The 21,490-nt window shown below is 37.6% G+C and overlaps 1 protein-coding gene across 1 annotated transcript in view; it reads right to left on the minus strand.

The window, feature by feature from the left end:
- Positions 1-7,391, minus strand: part of LOC590980 (rho guanine nucleotide exchange factor 17) — an 86,170-nt gene extending 78,779 nt beyond the window's left edge. Inside the window, exon 1 of the mRNA XM_030981232.1 lies at positions 7,293-7,391. Coding sequence (XP_030837092.1) covers positions 7,293-7,376 — 84 coding nt within the window. The 5' untranslated portion in view covers positions 7,377-7,391. The remainder of the gene's footprint in view (positions 1-7,292) is intronic.
- Between the last annotated feature and the right edge of the window lie 14,099 nt (positions 7,392-21,490).

Here is a 21,490-nt window from a genome sequence, read left to right on the forward strand (position 1 = left end):
ATAAAGAAAGTGATTTTTGAGGTTTTCCTCCTACTTCAGATTCCAGATTGTGGTAACCTAAGTCTTCCATATTTTTCTCTCCCAAGGTGTCAACAAAAGAATCCTAGGCTTGGGAGAGAGAGAGAAATACAGAAAGAGAGAAAGAGAAAGAGAGAGAAAGAGAAAGAGAGAGAGAGAGAAAGGGGAGAGAGAGAGAGAGAGAGAGAGAGAGAAAGGGGGGAGAGAGAGAGAGAGAGAGAGAGAGAGAGGGGGGGTAGCCAGTGAGTGAGTAGCTTGCAGACACAGACCTTGTCAATCATAAAGTCTAATAGTGTCTCAACTCTAAGACTATGCAGACTGCATGGTCTACTGCACTCCAAAGGCCTTGTAGATAACTGCTACGGACACAACCAGAGACTGGCAGAGTTAGTCCAGGCTCAAGACTGCATGGCTTTGTTGTGTCTAAGAGTCAAGATAGAGTCTGGGCATTAAGACTAGTGAGTGAGTGTCCTTATATGAGGTCAGAGCTTCTAGGGTTATACCTTGTGGTCAGAAACGACCAGGTTGACCTTGGTCTGGGGTCAGAAGCCATGTTCTATTTTGAGAAGGAGGTAATAAATGGGGGGTGTGGGTGGACAGTGAGCCTGGATAAGTTACACCAATATTGGAGATTGGAGCTCCTCCAATCTCCTTGGTTACACCAGTGATAAGGGAGGGGTGCATTGAATGACCCCATTTGATTAGTTTGCAGGCACAAACACTTGTCAGTAGCTGCGCATGACAGTGTCTGCACTGTTGTTGTTGTTGTTTGTATCGGTGGCGCATTCAGTCAAAGATGACTATTTACGCCAGTCTGTTTAGTAGGAGTAATATTGTCTATGTCAGTCAAATAATTTGTCGTTGAGAAAACTATGCGCCTGTGCTTTCGCTTGTCCACTGCGGGAAACGTATCATCCCGACCAACTCTGATGTGTCTGCACTGTGAGACTAGGGCAAATAAATAGGCTCTGTACTTTAACTTCCAGACACACCCAGATATTGGCAAAGCTAGGCTCTGCTCAAGGCTCTAGGAGATGGTAAAGTGTCCACCTAGAGTTTGTGCCTGCAGACTACCATCTAATATTTTTTTTTTTAAAGGGGAAAAGTGAGAAAGACAAGGAAATTATATATGTGCATAGGTTGGTTGCCTGCTTGTAAGTGGTTAGACTATATATGTAAATATTGAAGATAGGGAAGGGGAAGCAATGTTCCAATTCCTACTTAAGTCAAGCAAGCTCTCATCCAGTTAACCCTTTGCATCTTGAATCAGCTTGACGCTGTATTAAGCCCATGGGAATCAATTAATTCAGTTGTCACTGGGTTAAGAGCAAAGCAGAAAAGCTCTCCAGTAGGGCAACGCATGTACCTTCACACTTAAGCACCTTTTTTTTTGTTCTTGTAAATTTTCCCTTGGTGAGCCAGTTGCTATGGCAACACTATTACACTGTCATTTTTTTTTTCATGAGCAAGGTCAAGTTAGCATGCTTACGCCTTCCCGCAAGTTATAGTTGTCATACAACCTACCCATTATACTAGACTACCTATTAGAGATACTTCAGCCAATCGAAGTAGGGTAGTGTTTTATCGTTCATGTAAGATTACAGGGATATCAAATATAGTATACCTCTATGTTTAACAGTTACATAATACGTACAAGCTCCTCAATTTGAATTGCTGCTGGTGTCATACATGACCAGTGTCACCTTGGTCTGAGCTGAGAAAGCAGGGCAAGATTCTATTCTTGGACGCATGATATATGAGTACATGGATGCAATGAGACACTGGTATCCACTGGAGATAATAGTATTTTGGTCAATATGGTAGTGTTTTTCTTAAGGGGTATGCTCTTTCGTAAGCTCAAAATATGAATATGTCGGCCCACATTTCACAGAATGTTTTATGGTTGCATGCTTCAATGATGTAATGAGAACATGATTGAATTGTGTTTTGGTCAATACCACTGGTCAAGAATGAATTGACCTTGACGTGAGGTGAGGATGCAGGGCTGATGTTCTATTTTGAGATGGAGGAAATATGACTAGATGGAATTCAATAAGACAGGGGTATCAGATGGACATTCAAAGGTAATTTATATTGACTGGAGAATTTTGGTCAATATGGTAGTGTTTTTCTTCAAAGATTTGCGGAAGGGGGGGGGGGGAGGTACAGACCGAAGACACAGAAATCCTATACGCATACTAGACAGAATGTTTCCCAGTAACACACTTCAACTGTGTTATGTTTTTATTATGCTATGAATTAGTCAATATATTGTACATCTACAATAATCATAAGTGGTAAGAGAATGACATTGGCTTGACATTGGTCCAAGTTTAGAAAGACAGGGGAAGTGTTCTATTTGGGGAGGAATAAAATATGGGCATGTGGCATCCAGGAGACAATGACAACACATGGAATTTGAGAGATACATGTGACTAGAAGAACACCTACCGACAGAAGTGTTTTACAGTCATATAGAAGATTTGTTTTCCTACTGAACCCTGCCACATTTGCTTACTTTGTCACAAACCATCTCAGTTATTTCTTCTGTCAATTGAAGAAATCATATATTTTAAAAAGGACTCACGGCAGATCACATAATTTTGTATACCGTATTTTCATGGACTACTGATGTTATATATTTTTTAAACACTTGCCCCTGTACAGTGTTTACAAATATTTTGGTAAATGAAAGAAGTTGACAGGTAAAACTCCACTCAGCATGCCATCAACCCACGGTCGTTTAGGACATCTCTATCTTCCATTACGGCCCTAGCCTCCGATGTGCACTGCAAAACAATTTATTCATGCCGGGGCCTTCGGGCAGGGCTTTATTGTACTTGAAACTTATCTCTTTTGAAAGACAATCTAGTATAATACCTTGCTGGAGGCTAAAGAGTGCCGGGTCCAGAATTCATTTCATCTAGCTCCGGCCCTCTTGCCTCCTGCTGATCTAACCCTATCCACAAGCAATCTACCAGGGGGGTGCCAAAAACAAGAGAATACTCCAGTAGTGTGGAGGGATATTCATATATCAAAACAGCTATGGAAATTGGAAAAATACTCACAGCATTGAGTGAATTAGAATGGATTATTGTATAATGTGTCAGTTGATGCCTGAATTAGTGATCTTGTTTTTGTTTTTGTTTTTTAATCTTCTTTTTTAAATTTATTTTTATGTTTTTAGAAGTGAATACTGTTTGTAGAGGATTTAAAAAAAAAAAGGTCTTGTCAACCATTCCTTACAGGATATGATTGTCCAACCCTAAAATGTAATGACCGACAATTGACAGAGAAATAAAGCAAATGTGCATCACAACCTTATGTTCATCACGACCTTATGTTCATGACAAAAATTGTAGGAATCAAGAATAGGGGGCTAGGACAAAAGAATAAATTTACATTAATAAATCTATCGGTAAGCATACTTCAATAATGAAATGCATTTTTTTTAAATTTCCGATGGATGTTTGTGCGAGATTTCACTAATATCTCTACTTCAGATATATCTTTAAGGTCAATCACATATTTCCAAATGTCAATCATCATTTTAGAGCAGAGATAAATATCCAGTTTTTATGAAGGCTATACAGAAAATACAAACAATATGTAAGGCCACTTAAAATAATATACATGTTTAGCGTCCCCGCCAGCTTCCTTTTGGGGGGCCGCCTCCTATTTTTTTGATTTTTTTTTTTTTTTAAAGAAAAAAAACATGAAAAACACTGCTAAAATGAATCTATTTCTGATTTTAAAAAAATGAGAAAAAAAATGTTGGCGGGCATCTTGAAAAATAGCCCGACTGTCAGTGAAAATGTACCGAGGGGCCATTTTGAGCGGCCATTTTGAAAGGAAAAAAAAAAAAAAAGGGCCTCCTCCTTCCTACTTTTCGAAAAAATAGGATGCTAAACATGTTTGTTTTGTTTTTATTTGGCCTAAAATATGTTTTCCTCTTCATATAATAATATAGTTGGATAAGTCAAATGAAAACCATCCATTCTCTAATACCCTATGTTCATACAGACATACACATCCAAATCCAATTCACCATGACTCCCATGGCCACACTTTCTACTTAGAATGTCACACAAAATCAACAGATGTATGGGTAGATCAGTTTCGCACATAATTAGATTAAATGGAGGAGAAATTCGAATAAGAGCTTGTCCACTAGAGCAAAAGTGACGGGCAAAGAATAAATTGGAATAGAATGGACGAAATGAAAACGATAATGACAATGAGAGAGAGAGAGAAAGAGAGAGACAGAGAGAGAAAGAGAGAGAAAGAGAGAGAAAGAGAGAGAAAGAGAGAGAAAGAGATGAAGTGACAATGAAGAAATACATGATGCATAAATGTGCTATGAAAGCCAGAAGGGTGTTGGCTCACATCAATTTACAGAGCATTTATAAACCCTTCTGGTGCTTATCAGTCAACACACAAATTGAGTGTACCCCCCCCTTTCAGACTACTAAAATTTACCGATCGCTAAACGAGAATTGTATATTTATACCGTAAGTAATTGCTTTTCTCCAAGTCTGAACAGCATATAACGAAATGTTGTTTACTGTAATGCATGTTTGAGCATCATTACACACAAAAACTTGACAAATAATCAAGGACCCGTTCTAGACTGATCATCATCATCTTACAAAAATCATACAATTGGGCGGGGCTTGCTTATCATGGGACGGGGCTTATCAAAGGCGGGGCTTGACATGAGCGTGCACTCATGATTGGCCAGCTGTCTAGTCAACTGACCTCATCTAAGACCATTTTCTTTAAACATTTTTTATATGATGTTGTTATCTAGTCTGTACACCCGTTTCACTATACAACAATTCTTTATACGACAATGTTTCTTTACACAAGTTTTGCAGAATAGTTCTCTAGTCTGAATGGCCAAATAGAACACTTCTCTGGAAAGCATGTGTTTAACATATCTTGATCCTCTTTACTGGAAAATCTTATTACGTCCCTCTTCCTCCGCAGCAGATGTTGTATGGTTTCTGCTACGCTGGAACCTCAATGGATAACTTCACAAATTGCTTGCTAGGCTCCTGGGAGTCAACGCTTTGTGCTTACCCTCTGATGCTATTTTCCCTTTTCCACGTTGTAAACAAGGGTATTCTGAGGCACTAATGCTTGGTTATCAACACTAAGATGTTTGTTTCTCTGAATTGCGGTTAATTCTATTCTTGGTGTTGAGTTCCCCCTAGCAACAGGCTTAAGACCGTGTACAATATTTTCATGGCAACTAAATTCTAATTTCCAGCAAATCATTATAATCACTGAATGTTTTAACTGTATGTTAAATTATCATTAACAAATTAAGAATATGAGTACAAAGTAAAATAAATTGTGTTGACATGATTGAAATCAATGTATGAATGTTCTTTCTCATTTCAGAACCCCCCCCCCCCCCCCCCCCCCGCTTAAAACAAATAAATCTAAAAAAAAAAAAATAACAGTACAAAATTCTTACAAAAACTTATTCTTACTTCTAAGACGTAGGCCCTAGATAATGTATGCAATGTAAAATCATGTAAAATCTCACAAATGAATATGAAGAACTTTTCTGAAAAAGAGGAAAATATAACAAAGAACAAGGAGGAAAAGGGCAAAGAAAAAAGCCCACAGAAAAACAACTCTTTTAACTTAAATAAGTGTTAATGGTACCAGACAGCAGTACTAGCAGGGCAAACAAGAACACTTTTGGTGCTAAATTGCCACACATAATGTTATCTTTCTAATACAAAAAGGTGTTACAAATGACAAAATGACAGTGGTTAATGTGGCGCTTTGAAAGGAAAGCTGGCAGGCTGGGTGGTCTGGTCTACTAATGTTTTAGGCATGTTCTATCTGTGTCATATTTATGTACCATGATGGAAAGTTAAAGGTATAGTGTGACACAGAATCACTTACAGCTCTAACATCAAATACCTGATGCGAGGATTTTATTTTTAAAAAATCCCCCCCCCCCCCAAAAAAAAGGCAAAGAAATATTGGATTCAAAATGGTAACCTCTAAAAGAATCAGCTTTCCATCATAGTTGTGAAAACCAGATACCACATTTCCTGATTGACCCAAAGACATTCGCAGCATGAAGAGAGCATTGTTATTTCCCACAGCATTATCACAAGTTCTGTTATCAAAACAAAAGGTCAAATTATAACATTTCCTGAGCAACATGCATACTTAGCTATAAGGAATGTTATTTTTGTGAGATTCTAAATCAACGACTTCACCTTTAAGCCACACTTAACAAAAGCAAACACTTTTCCTCACATATTGTTTAATGTTTCTATAAATTCAAAGTGCCTAGCAGCAGTCACCTGTTTTCTATTATGTTAGGAAGTGAAAAACATTTGTATTGTCTGCTGAGAGCACGAAGGGCAATAAGTCATATCTCTTGACATATATTCAATGCCCTTTTGACTTTCAACAGATATCTGCTGATAGTCAGAAGGATGTAACATCTAGAATAACCTCCCTTCTGAATCTCAAGAAATGACATCAGCTGAAAGCCAAAAGGGTGTTAACTCTCTACTTCCACAATACACAGCTAATGCCTTTCTGGTTCTAACACTTGATGTGCCCCTTTCACAAGTAAAGATATCACACACAACGTTCTACACATCATAATTTCACCTTTTAACAAAAAATATAGGTCTACCTCGGAGCCTTTAAGTTAAACCAGAGCCACACATCTCGTAACTTTGAGTCTATGTTGACATTTTATGTTGCAAAGGTCTACTTCACATGCATACACGAAGCTAGGGTTGAAAACACCTCCCTCACGTATTAAATAGTAACCTTTTTCCGACTCTCTCTCTCTCTCTCTCTCTCTCTCTCTCTCTCTCTCTCTCCCTCTCTCTCTCCTTTTTTCTCTCCCTCAATCACACTGTATAAGTCCTTCAAATTCTGTCCTTCCAGAAAGAAAGGAGGTATTGATAATGGGAGGGAATCTGGGCTAAAATCGTTCGTTATTCCACAATTCCACATTCATAAGGTCATTCTGGATATGATGGTCAATTTAATAGAGTCTTTTGTTGTATAGTCTCATTTGATGTGTGGTCTTCATTATCTCCAGAAGGTTTTTAGTGCCTAAATAATGTATGTATTGATAGATTTTCATTCTATACAACCATCTTTTGATATAAATGTCCCATGATTTCTTTTCTCAGCAAGGAACATTTTTGTCAATCATTTACTGTCTCACAAACAAAAAGGGGAGGATTTTTGCCCCAAAGAATAGTTTTTAAGCTGAGACTTACCTTCACAAGGAAATCCAAAGACTGGACGTAGAATCTCTCTGTTTCCAAGAAAGCAGACAAAATGTGTGGCTTGATATCCTGCATGAGAAAACAGAAGTATGATACAAAATTGTTAAATATATAAGGAATGAATGAGAACTTTATTTCTTGCATCTGCTATTTAATAACATCTGGACAAATCATATTTGTGCATTTGAGTATAAAGAAATTATTGATGATCTATTACTCATTATTTAATTCTTAAAGGTATTATCTTGTGTTTTGAATAAGAATCAAATAGTTTACTATTGTAAAAACCTTTATATTTCACAAAGTCAAAAAGTCAAAAATACTGATGTTTGATGTGTTGAAAGAAAATATGTCTCTCTCTGTTTCTATCTCTGTCTCTCTGTCCCTTTCTCTGTTTCTCTCTGTCTCTGTTTTTTTTTCTCTCTCTCTTTCTCAGCCTAATCTCCTATCACACAGTATTAAATAGATGTGATTTTATCTCAATATTTTACATGTTTCTATTCTTTCACAGGCCTACATAAGGCCTCTACATTCCATCTGTACACACAACGGTAAAGGTTGCGAAAGATTTCTTGCAACACAGAGCTGTTTCATATTCTTCATTCAAGAAATATGACCAATTGTGTCATATGTTCAATACCCATCCATTATCGTCAGTCGCTATCCCAAATATTCTCTGTCAATCTTTGGCAGGCCAGGAGTCAAGAGATCAGCCATATCTCGCCTTAATGCGTTGATATCTCTACTGTTGGCTCCAGTGAATGCTTACAGATGAGAAATGAGAACCAGTCTTCCATCTCAGACCCACTCTCAGGACAACCAATCATTGTACTTTCCTTGTGGTATTAGTGGTAGGGTGGGACAAATTGAACTTGGTTTTGGTCAAAAACCACTAAATTTTGTAATAATATTCTTTCCATAGTTAAAGTGGATGAATGCACATTTCCCAATTTCATATGCAGAGACGTAGATTACTTTCCAAATTGAAAGATACAGAAATATATCTATTTAGCACTAGTAAAGGAATTGCACAATTTTACCCAATTGTGTTCCAACACTTTATGGAGATGACATATAATATATCAGATGTGTAAGTTTGTACATGTGTAGCCTGAGTTTGAGTCATTATTGGAACATAGTGTAATCAAAATGAGAAATAAATGCAGGAAAAATAGATGGATCTGAGATATACAAAAGGTCATCCCTAAAGCTGTAGGACAGTTTTGCTCATGATTTGCGTCAATATGTGCCTAATTATGAGATAGGTTAGTAGAAATTCTACATTTCAAGAAAAGATTAGTAAATCATTTAACTCTATGACTAATTTGAATACATTTGCTGAATGTGGCATTCTACTATAAAAACATGAACTATGGTAATAACAATCCTTCAAATAATTCTACAACTCTTTATGGTGTAGCTGCAGCACATCTTTCCAGCTGATTTTGTGGTATGGATTGAAGCCTAGCTATGAACGTAGATGACCTAGGCAGCAGAACTAAACTGTAATACATTTTCAGATTGAGGAAATTCTCTCCTCTCTGCTATCAGCAAAGCAGGGAGCACTTGAGAGCGTTATCGCTTCCTGCCCTTTATCGCCCGCACGCTCACTTTCATCGTCAGACAAGAAGACGAAATGAAGCTTGTGATCCTGATAGTTTGCACTGGAAGTACTATCACCTTCAGAATCCAGGAAGCAATGAAGGAAGGGCCCAGAGTTTAGAAAAATTGAAAACAGTCCATTATGAGTAATTTAATCAAAACATTTTTGACCTGATTATTTGACATCCTCGAATCATATTTTGTTCAATCTCTCTCCTTGATTTGATTTGCACTGAAACATGTACACAGAAAAATGTAAACATGGTGACAAGTTTCAGCAATTCCGCTGATTAAAAAAATAATAGAGGAGATAGGAAGAGAGGAGGGGAGGAAGAGAGGAGGGGAGGAAGAGAGGAGGGGAGGAAGAGAGGAGGGGAGAAAGAGAGGAGGGGAGGAAGAGAGGAGGGGAGGGATGGAGGCCGGAATAGGGATGGAGGGGGTACGGAGGGGGAGGAGGGGTACGGAGGGGTACGGAAGGAGCTGGAGAGAAGAAAAAAACAGAGGAGAAGAAACAGAAGGATGACACAGAGATGAATAATGTGTGAAATGTCAGAAATGGAAAGAAAGAAGGAACTAAAATGAGAGTTTTGGGAGTGAAAGGGGAGAGTGTTTGATTGATCTGGGGACCATTGTTTCGTGAGGACATTTGAAACCAACTGCCTGCCTTAGAGCAATACTTTCCTCCTAGTAGCAGGAGAGAGAGAAAGAGAAAGGAAATAATAACTCTTCTTATCTCCTTGAAAAGAATTGAAAAAAACTGGGCCATTTATGCACCTTATTTGTAAACAACTCTGCAAGGGAACATTCCTTCTCACACATAAACAGTAACAAATTTCAGCCTCAAAATATCCATCATTTTCCCGGTCACCCCACAAACAAGCGGAAAAAATGAGTACGCTGACCAATTAGGAATTCTATGAAGTGGACTTTTACTCTTCCCTTGCCTGCACCCACAAACTGATTGAAGAAATCTAGATTTGAATCTCAAGGTTTTAGAAGGAAATAAGATGAGCTAGATTCAATGAAATACAGGAATGTTATGAAGATTGCTTTCTAGCCTCAAATCCAGACTCATTCTGTCTTGATTAGTTTTCATATTTTTCACATATCTATACGATCAGAAGATACAACTTTTTTTCGCAAACCTCTTTAAGTTATTGTGCTTTTTGTTCTTCAAGAAACCAAAACAAAAATATATTAAATGAATGTTATGCTTAATATGTGAAAATCCCTATATTACTGTGAATAATCTAGTTTATCATTTTTTTTTAAGAAAAAAAGAAACAGCCTGAAAGCTGCCCTTCCGAGTCACTTTGCTGTATAAAATAGACTTTAATACAAAGTTGGTAAATAAAGAATTCCTGTCTTTCTCTATACGCATTATAATAGGAACCATCAAACATGAAACTCATATCCATATTGTACTGTTATATATTTGAACCTTTAAGAAGCAAAATGATTTTTCATTGTGATTTTTAAAAAATCTCTTCTTATTTATCCAATTCTTGCTTTCATAAATTATCACCTCTCTTTCTCTTCCTTTCTCCATCTCTGACCCTCTCTCTCTCTTTGTATATATATATATATATATATATATATATATATTTTCTCTCCATCTCTTTGCTCTCTTTCAACCAGCTTTCTTTCAATACATTAAAAAGATATCTAAAATCTCATCTCTTCAGTCTGTCAATAACGTAATTGTAAAGTTTAAAGGGGAATGCGTATACAGAAAATGTGCCTATATCTAAATATTATTATTACTATTATTATAATTCTTTCTCCCTCTCCTTCTCCCCTCTTTCTCCCTCTCCCTCTTCTTCCCTCCCTCTCTCTTTCTCTCTCTCTCTCTCTCTCTCTCTCTCTCCCTCTCTCCTTCCTCCCCCTCTATGTCTCATCTATGCTGATAAATCACCTACAGGTGGAGTAACCTTGACGTTGCTATATTTATATCCCACACCATCTTGCTACTGCCTTGTCAGACAGCATCCTGTAAAACCAACGCACTTGTCAAATTTGCCGACCATCACAGCCTCACGTTCTCTACATGTTATCCAATATCCATGCACGTCTATACTGTAATGTATAATGCATGTTCTCTCCCTGCAATGTGTGTTTTAGCCCCAGAAATCCAACATACACATTATAAACTTCTCATAAATTTGCATGATATTCTAAAATCCATCGACAATCAGATTGTAAATGTAACTACTTCATTAATGTTACATGTTTGGGTACTAATTTCAGTTCAATTTAAAAATTCACAATGATTTCTGCACTAAAAATCACAAAAAATTGTGTAATATTGATATCTAATGTTGGCAAGGTGTAGCACATTCATATAATCAGTAATGTCATATTCACTCATGAATTTCAATGCTTTAGATTTCTGAATTTTACAATGGTAACAGTATCCACAGCCAGTGAAAGAGACAGAAGAATATGGTCAAATTTGAAGCTGATTTCACCATTCATATAGCAGGGCTCGAAACTAACAGGCACCTGGAGTACAAGGGCGCTTAAAATAAGATTGGACCCCCTAAATTTTGGAAGTTTTAACATAGGCCTCATGCATACAGACTGTAACAAGTTCAATCCGGATCTCTTCCAAAGAAGGTACATGTGATGGACCCTGCATAGAGCAATAAACATGTTCTCAAGATGTTAAAACCATATTCCAAGAAAGCGATCAAGAGAACAAATCGTCAACAAAGAGCCACAAGGCATTAACTTTATTCAAAGTGATAACGTCCTTCTGACACTTATTAGACAATATCATACTCAGAGGGCAGAAAAGGAATTAAAGGGATCGTTTAACAATGTTAAATCTGAGATACACGGCCCTACGTGTTATCAGTGTCTGTGATATATGGTGTAATATTGAAGCCCTAAAAAAATCGCGCTTCAAAATGATCAAGAAGTGCCTCAAAAAAGTAAAAATCTTTGAGTGACCGGTTTTACCATACTCGTTTTCTCCAATAGACTGTAGTGTTATGAAAACCGTCAGGCGAACAGTTTTCAAAATTTGTAATTCCAATCATAAATTTCTTGATAATCAGACAGGCGATCGGCTTGTAAAAGTCATGGGGTTCCTGACTGACCTAAAGGTTTATAATTATCATTGCATCATGAGCTAAATCCAGAATTTTGTTTCAGAATCTGAGACAAAGTTACCCGATCCCTTTAACTTTACATAATTTTTTTCTGTTCATAGCCAGAGAGGCGTTACCTCAGCACTTCAGTAAACGCATCAACGTCCTTATGGCTCTAAACAGATGATTTATTGCCTAAAGCTTTTCTATCAGTAGCACCAAGTATATCCCATCTCATCCCATGAACTAGTTCCAGGTGTTTTATGATCTGTCAATGATTTAACAGACTGCACTCTATCCCAAGAAAAGGTGAAGGGCTGTAATAAGTCAGATGATTAAGAAGATGATTCCAAGTAAAGGAGAACAACCCTGGCAGATGATGGTGTTTCGTTTTAAGAGAGCGAGAGCTTATGACATTAACCCGGTATGATAGAAGACTCCAGCTGACAGATATCAATAAACCTTTTGGTAAAGGACAGTTTAGTAAATGCTTTTCTGGCTTTCATCAGCAGAGATGAATGTTTGTTTCACCATTGCAGTGTAAGAGTTTGAATTTGTCTTTATATTTCAGTTAGTAAATTTCTTCTCTCTTCCTTATCCATTATTACATATTCATTTATATATTTGCATTCTTCATTTGCATATTCATTTCCCAGCTCATGTTCCCATTTCATTCACCTTCTTACAGCACAGTCTTTCAGTTCCACTACTGCCACACCTTATTTTCCTCTCTCTCCTTCAAACCCATTCCCTTTGTTGTCTTCTCATTCTCTATGCATGGTTGCCTTTTCCTGCCCTAGCAACATGCACTTTCTCTTCTCTCATTCGTTCTCTTTGCCTCTCACCTTTGATCTATCTAGCCTGTTCACCTCATTGGTTTATTTTGTTATGATGCCTGATTTGTACTAAGAGACATGTTATAATTTTGTATATTAAAGTTAGTTCTGTTCTGTAAATAAGCACGTTACAGCAGTATGCTACTGGTCAAAGAAACAGCATTACCATGAGCAACTGTGCTATACAGGGTCTATGATAACTTTGAAATGTATCTCATCTGTACCCTGTATTTAAAGTTAATAATCATCATTAACAACATATGGCATGGAAAGCCTTGCCTGTCATTAGGGTGAAAATGAGAGAAGAATTTGATCCTCTTAATGGCAGACATGTTCTACAGCATACGGACCTGGTTTAATTACACCACTATCAGATGGTGGCCATCTTTTACACCTGCCTATAACCAGGCCAATTACGGATGGAATCACTGTCTGGTATTACACATAGAGCTGAGCAAGAGAGCACTATCGTCCAGGTCATGTACAGGTCATAGTACGCTGGTTAGACTTCCATGTACAGACTCTCTGTGAAGTTTTGATAATCATAAAATATTATCTTTTTACACCCAAAATGGTGTTAGCTCTGTGTTCAAAATAGACGATATGCAGGTAGTGAACAATAAAATATTTAATCATCAAAAAGAAAAAGAAATTAAAGAAATATGTAATATGTTGATATCTACCACATGCCACAATTATGATTAGAAGACAGACGATATGGAGAATAATAGTGAAGATTCTGGCCTCAATTTTGCACTCTGAGAAGAAGGTGTCGCGCTTTGAAGGTGTCGTTGTAAACTGCAGTTTTTACGTTCCTCAGTTATGCAAGGCCATCTACCTTGGCTCTGATGTACATAATATACAGACTATCAATATCTACAAGTATTAAAGTGGCACGTTCCCGCCAGTGTAGTTATCGCTGCTCTAGTCATCGCCATCTTGGTTCCGAAGATCGACTTCTAATTTGCATACAGCTGTCAATCAAAGTACGCGCGGCCTGGCCTGCCTTCGCCAAGCCAGCTGATCGCTGACGATCGCGACGTCACGAAAGTGGGCGGAAACAGCAGCCGAATCTTAGAGCCGAACTGCGATTGGCATTACTTCGGCACATGTATGCGATAATCGGTATTGTCCGGGCATTCGGAACATGCCATCTGCGTAAGAGCCGTATTCTGTTGGTGTCAATAGGCAGCTAGCACCGTTCGCCAGCGGGTACGTATTTTGAACGCCCTCTGGAATACGGGGAACATGCCTCTTTAAAGTACATGAACATTTAAACAAATCGTCGCTGTTTTCACGAAGTGAAAAAAAATTGCATTCACTTTGCGTGACGATTTTCCTCACTACCGTCACTTCGTGAAAATAGGGACGAAATGTTCAATCATTAGGTTTTCTAGTGAATTCTTGCACCTGAAATAATATAATTCTATTTCTTATCACATGGCTTGAATGTATATTATACATTTACTTTCATATTGGATATATTTTTCAATGACTTATTCTTTTAGTAATTCATCACGATCAGAAACCATTCTCATGATGATAAATCAGCGATAGCCTCAGCATCATTATTCTCTTTAAAAGGAAAATTATTATGATTTCATAAGACCAAATGACTTATGACTGGATACAAATGTACCCTCAAATAAGGCATGACAAGTTTGCATTCAAACGCAGCACAATGTCAAAATCATCGGAACAAATTGTCGGCTAGAATTACATCCTGTAATAAATTTAGGGCTACCGCCCGATGAAAGAAAACTGGGCCAACAGTTGAGATACACCTGATTTCCTCACATACTTAAATTGCATTTTTGTTGTTGGGGGTATTTCTTCTTTTTTTTTTGAAGGAGAGGATATTGGATTTTTTGTCCCGATGGAGTTGGGGGCAAGATTTGGAGGAAAGACGGGCAGGAAATGGAAATGGTGTAGTGTGTGGTCCGCATGGCAATGAACCATAAATTACTAACTTATTGAGCGGACACAGTCAGTGATTATTAGGTACATTTTTCATTCCCCTTCTCGTCCAAAGGAAACCAGGTGAACCTGAAAACAGATTAAAGGTATGCTTCATGCAAATGATAATGAACGTGGTTGGTTCTTAAATATGGTATCTTTATTTCACCTACATGTACAAATCATCACTGTCGATTCTAAAAATCATGAGTTGTGCCCTAATAAAACTGTCATTAACAAATATGCTAGTAGTACAAGTAAATTCTACTCAATGCAATTAAAATGTAATAAACATTTATTTCCATCAAAAAATCAACATAAACTTATCATAAAACATATGTTTGCAATGTAAGATAGAGGCATGGGGTTTGTGGTGGGGTAGACACAATAAACAGACCTACAACTCTATATCACTTTTATGTACATGAATTTGTATGACAATGTTGATTACCATCTATATAATCTGTTAGAAGCATATTTGTGCATACCGTAATGAATAGCATTTATAATGCATTTTCATAAATAATATTCAATATTAAACCTTTCTGAAAATTGGTTTGTTTGAAACAATCTTCGGTGACTGAATTAATCAAGATTATATGCTGCTGATATGGACACTACAATGTACCACATGTATTCTGAGTAGGTGTCCATCTGAAATCTACGCTTTTCTACTTCCAAAGTACACACAATTCTACCCCAAATTGTACTCCATGAACCACGATCTTTAAATTGGGCCAAGAAATAGGAGCCGCTCGAACATTGTACAGTTGACACATGGGCACCACCTGCGTTCTACATCCTTACAGTAGACTTTGGAGAGGTTGAAGACCCCCAGGGCCACAGAGCCACCGAAAGACGACACTCAGATATGCCCACCCTAGATCAATAGATCACATTCTTAACAGCAACCGGTTATACAAGTTCACTGGTGGAAGACCGAAGGAGGGATGTAGCCTACCTCTCCTGTACAAATACAGTGCCATTGATTTACAATACTGCAGTACAATCGGGGTACGGGAGCATGAAATATAATAATTTATTTTCCACTGAATATGAATGAAATGGGATAACTTTGGAGCAGGTCGTGATTAATATTATTCATGGATATGATATGATTGATAGGAGGGCTAATAAAGCTTTTATTCCATGTCATGGTCCAAATGATCAGAAATAATAGAGAGTATGCAGTGTAATGGGCCTACATTGCACATGCATTTGTATGGAAGATATTACCCAACAAAGAAGTGTTTTCATCCAAAGCGAGTTTGAAGAGTACTATCTACAAGTCAAAATGTCCTGTTGGCACTCAACATATCGTCCCTATTTTCACGAAGTGACGGTAGTGAATGACGGTAGTGAATGAAAATCGCATACAACTTGCGTGCGGATTTTCCTCACTACCGTCACTTCGTGAAAATACGAACGATATCATGTATATTGCTATGTTTAGATATGAAATATATGAACAACAAAAAATTCTAAGGAGCACTGTCAAAGTTCCCATTAAAAAAGCCACATAATTATGGAAGGGTCAATCAATACAAACACTATGAATACGATGGACAAAGAAAGCAGACAAAATATACAGTTCCTCAGGTAGACAAAGGAACATCCCTTCACTGCTATTATGTAAAAACGTGAATATGCATGTGACACCTGTTCTACACATTTTTACATAATAGCAGTGAATGGATGTTCCTTTGTCTACCTGAGGAACTGTATATTTTGTCCGCTTTCTTTGTCAGTCATATTCATAGTGCCTGTAAGTTAATGCCCTTCTGGCTATAAACAGACAACATGTAAGGATGTTTTGGTACAATATATGGAAGAATGATGACCATTCTAAAGAGCCCTTTCACACCTCCTATCCACAGATGTGATAACCCTAAACATAATTATGCGAGGACAAATTTATCAAAATCTGCCATCATCATTTTGTTAGGGAACAGCTAGGAGACCAGAGCAAGAAGTATTTCCTGAGAAGTTCAGAGTCAACGGTAGGCAAGTAACAATGGGTCCAAGGTGGGTCAAGACCCTTCAATTTGGCAGGAACAACATGACCCCGCTACAACCCCAAGGGGTCATTCTAAGTGGACGATTTGTCAGGGGGGCAAACTCAAATAGAAAGGACAACACAACCATGTCACAACTACAATTCATAGGCCAATGTTCAGTGCATTATATTTAATTCAATTTTCCACACATTTGGAGGGCATCTTACTTACTCCTCCTTTTTTTCATCTATTCTTTTCACCATGTCCATTTGTTTCTTCTTTTTCCTTCAAAATTTGAATACCTACAACGTGGGAATAGATGAAGATATGTTTTGGTTCAATACCCAACAGAGAGGATGAATGATTTGAAGTTTATAACAAGATTATTCAAGGAAACTTCCTGATGTGGTGATGAAGGGATGTTCTGAAAAATCAAACTTCATAACAACAAAATCAAACTTCATAACAACAAAATCAAATTGAACAACTCTCTGTGCACAACGTAACTTTCACATTTTTGGGGATCCAAAGTAAAAAAAAATTGGGAGACATACTACCTGCCCTTTTCTAATGCTGTGTTCTGAATGTACACAAGCAGGGATGTTTACCTTGTAAGAGACTCCTCTCAAGTATATGTGCAGTGCAGTAGATGAGGACTAGGACCAACACCATTTGTTGAACTTGGACCTAAAATTGGGGCTAGTTAATACTACATGGCATGCAGGGGGTACAAGACCAGATCTATCCCCTGTAAGTAGAGCATGGCTGTTGGGTCAGGTTCCTAGCTAGTTGTATTTGAACAATGGAATCGTTGATTGACATGGGTAAGAGAGGTGTCACTCAAAGCAAGATTTATGAAATAGAATTCACCTTGGCTCTCATCTTCACACCCTATTAGTCTACATCTCAAGACTAGCATTTTTGTTATACTACTCCAATGATACAGCACAATGATGTTCCTACACATGTTTTTGAGATCAACCTTAAAAGAACAAATCCTTGTGGCTTGGATTACAATTATTGCAATCAGTTACATGTATATTTGGGGGGAAAGATAGTTCCTTAATTATTAGCAACATATTGAATTCTTCTCTAAATTGAAATATCTACACAAGTACTACAATATCATAAATGTTTGTATCATGACTTTCATTCACAAGACAGCTGCCATATGTGTGAATCTTTGAAAGAGAAGTAAACCTACAAGAACATGAAAGAATTTCCATATTCTGAAATGAAGATGTAAAATCTGTTTTAAAAATAACTTAAAGGTCTAAGACAAAGACTACCTCCACTTCAATCAGATTCATTGTGGTGTGGACTGTCTAGATAACCTGTTTATTGAAGTTTACAATAGGTCATTATCTATTTTGTCAATGACTTACCAAAACCCCTTTGGTAGATGCACTGGAGCCTGGAGGCTTCATAAAAACCCAGTTCAACTACCTCCAGGGCACTTCAGAAACTATGTAGGCCTATTCATCAGAAGAGGCGTATTGAATCTCTTTGGTTTTATTTTACTGCCCACATAATTAGGCTTCTTGTTTGCAAGTCAGTGCACTACTTGTTTGCTAACTGCGGATCTAATAAATAAGCTCATTTGTGTGTGTTGTCTTCTTCTTCTTTTTCTTCATCACCCCTGCCAAAAATTTATCCTTGGAACTCTTTGGCACACATTCTACAAGGATAATGACCTAAAGTTCATGAATTATGTCACATGAAGAGATTTATTATGTGGACAAGCTACATGCAGTCTGTACATTTCAACAATGTGACTTTCATAGAAAGCTATCAAACAATATGCATCACCATCCTTCCACAAATCGCCACAAAGTTCATGCTTATTGTTTGATGAAACATGTACATTTCGAGAACTCAGAAGCCTTAAAAAACATTTCCAGAATTCAAAACCAAACTCTAATCTCCACGCAGTATTCATGGTATTCAGAGAACAGGCGCTTGCAAGCATTCTGTGTGGTGTTAAGGTCATCTCCCTAGTACAAAGTACAGATGGAACAAACTGGGACAAAACAGGCTTCTGGTATTACAACCTTCATCATGACATATAGATTTATAGAAAGTTATCAAACAAAATTAAAGAAAGCAAATGATACCATTTAAGTTGATGTGCATATACTACTGTGACATGTCTTGAATATTCCTACCTTATAACTATTATATACTGTAATTAAGTTGGGAGGGGTGGGGGGGGGGGTGGGGGGGGGGGTTGAGAGAGAAAAAAGATGTGGGTCACCTGGAAGACCGTCAATCAAGACTCCGGTTGAATTGGTTGTTGTGAAAAATGAGTCTAGGGAGCCGTAGTTCGGTCCATTAAGCCAGAGGTCAGCTTGGGAAACGCTACTTTTATTAGAGAGAGGATTAGAAAGGCCGAGATTGAAGTCACTTTAATAACACACAGCCAGGAGTGAGGTTGAGGAGGAGGAGGAGGAGGAGGAGGATGAAGGTGTAAGAAGAGAGCAAGGATACCCTGTGGCTCTTATATTATATGGAGTCTTCATTGCATTCTCACCAAGGATGGATGGTGTGTATTAGTTAGAAATAAGTATTCAATATAAAGAAAGTGGAATATTAACAAGACCGCTCCAATGCTAGTGAACTTGTAGGTTATAGCTTTACTATTTTTATTAATAATAGCTTGAATACACTATAACTTTGTACCTCCAAATATACATGAAAGTTTATTATTCTTTCACTATTCTTATCATTATTACTATCACACTTAACATTACCATCAGTATCTTAAGCAATATCATTACAAAATTTTCATCAGCATCATAGTCATAATCATCATCTTGTTATTATCACAACTAAGTAAAAGCATATACATATGTTCATGGGTACATGCACCAACAACTACCCAAACATAATTTGTGAAATGTCTTGAAGGGTGATTTCTTTGAAAAGGTTCTCCTCTACCCCAATCCTATATATCCCAGGAGTAAAATTGAAAATGTCAAAGCGTGTCTCTGCTTTCATCATCCCGTCATGATCCATAGGGTCTATTCACCAAAAGGGTCAGTCACAACTGGACAACATGCAATCCATTGACTGTTTACAAAACGTCAGGCTCACTCTCGCTCTCTCTCTCTACGATGATGTCCCCTCAGTGAATAAACAGATGACCAACAAAAAAATATGAAAAAGAGAAAAAAGCCCGAAGGGAAATCTGTTTGCTAGCATCTTAAATTAGAGAAGTGAAGCAAGAAGTGGGTCAATTTCTGGACTGTTATCGCCGTCGACGACGATGATGGAAACCAGAAGCATTGGTGTAATGGATGCACGGCGGATCTTCTCGTAATTTGCTTTGATTGCATCGCTGGACTCGGCATCTCACTGGTCAATCCGAAGGGTCAGCCTCAAGAAATAAAAATAGTACATGGCCATATTGCAATATTTCTTACTAAGAGACAGTGAAATAGTACACCAACCTGCCCTCTTCCTGGAAACTTATTAGGCTTTATTCTGATGGGCTCTAAGCGAGGCTCTTTGCTATTTTTTCAACGTCTGATCATTTCATGGTTTATGACAATTCCTTTCATACAAATGGTCACTGTCCGGAAGTGCATTTCCTATGGATACTACTTTCCCACTGATTGAATGGCAATGCTGGCTTGGTTTGTGAATGGCTTGCATGCCAAACATGTATAGGCAATACTGTAGGCCATGGCATAACACAAGTGGGTATTTCTTTTAGTCGCAACCACTTCCTTTTTTTAAATAAATAGTCACATTTAATCTGGTAGATATGGGCCATATTTCAAATGCTATTTCTTCTGAAGGTAAACAGTAGATGTATAAGGTATAATTAGCATGGGCATTAATTGTCAAGTTATATAAATTGCTGCTTGCAAGAATACACTGGGTATATAGGCTAGTACATACATGTATATATGTTTATGCATTGAGCATGCAGAATTACACAGAAGTACTTGTTTCAAGATGTAAACACTTGCAATATTTCGTACAAACAGGCTTTCCTTTGCCCCTGTCCCTCAAAATGCACTCTGTCACTCTTGAAATTTATTGTTCCTTTCCAGTGGTTGAAAAAATAAACTGACACTCAGCTATTAAAAGGACCGAATGTTGCCTCAAATATTTGAAGGCAGATAAACAGTGACAGGGAAAATGTTCCCTTCATTTGTGATATCAATGTAACTCATCCTCTACCTAGTCTGAAAATTGTGACCTCTTGCAAACAGTGAGCTTAATTCTCTGTGTGTCAAGAACTTTTTGTCTCTCTGGAGCAACAAGGTTGTTTTCTTACTTATAAACTTTATCAGGGTTAATGTCAGTGTGGCTCTTAACAATCAGGTACAATTGACCCCCTTACAGGTGGTGGACAGTACCACAAAAAAAACCTCCCCCCCCCCCCCCCCAACAATATATATATATATATATATGAAATTTCAGATGGCACAGACTTTCACTTCAGTGAAGCTGTCAAAATGTCTTGCTTTTACAAATTCAAAATTTGAATTATTTACTCATTTTAAAAAGGAAGCAGAAAATTGGAAGAAAGTCTCCTTTGAAAATCAAAGGCAGCCATGTTACCTCTAACATGCCTCCTATTGTCTATATGTAAAAGCAGACGTTAACAAAATCTGAGTCACACAGGTAGCTTGACTGACCTCAGGCAGGTTATTCTTTCATTTCCTGTCACTCTCACCAACTCATCCAAGTATAGA

Source organism: Strongylocentrotus purpuratus, unplaced genomic scaffold (assembly GCF_000002235.5).
Source record: "Strongylocentrotus purpuratus isolate Spur 01 unplaced genomic scaffold, Spur_5.0 spur5_scaffold_11, whole genome shotgun sequence".
Lineage (NCBI taxonomy): Eukaryota > Metazoa > Echinodermata > Echinoidea > Camarodonta > Strongylocentrotidae > Strongylocentrotus > Strongylocentrotus purpuratus.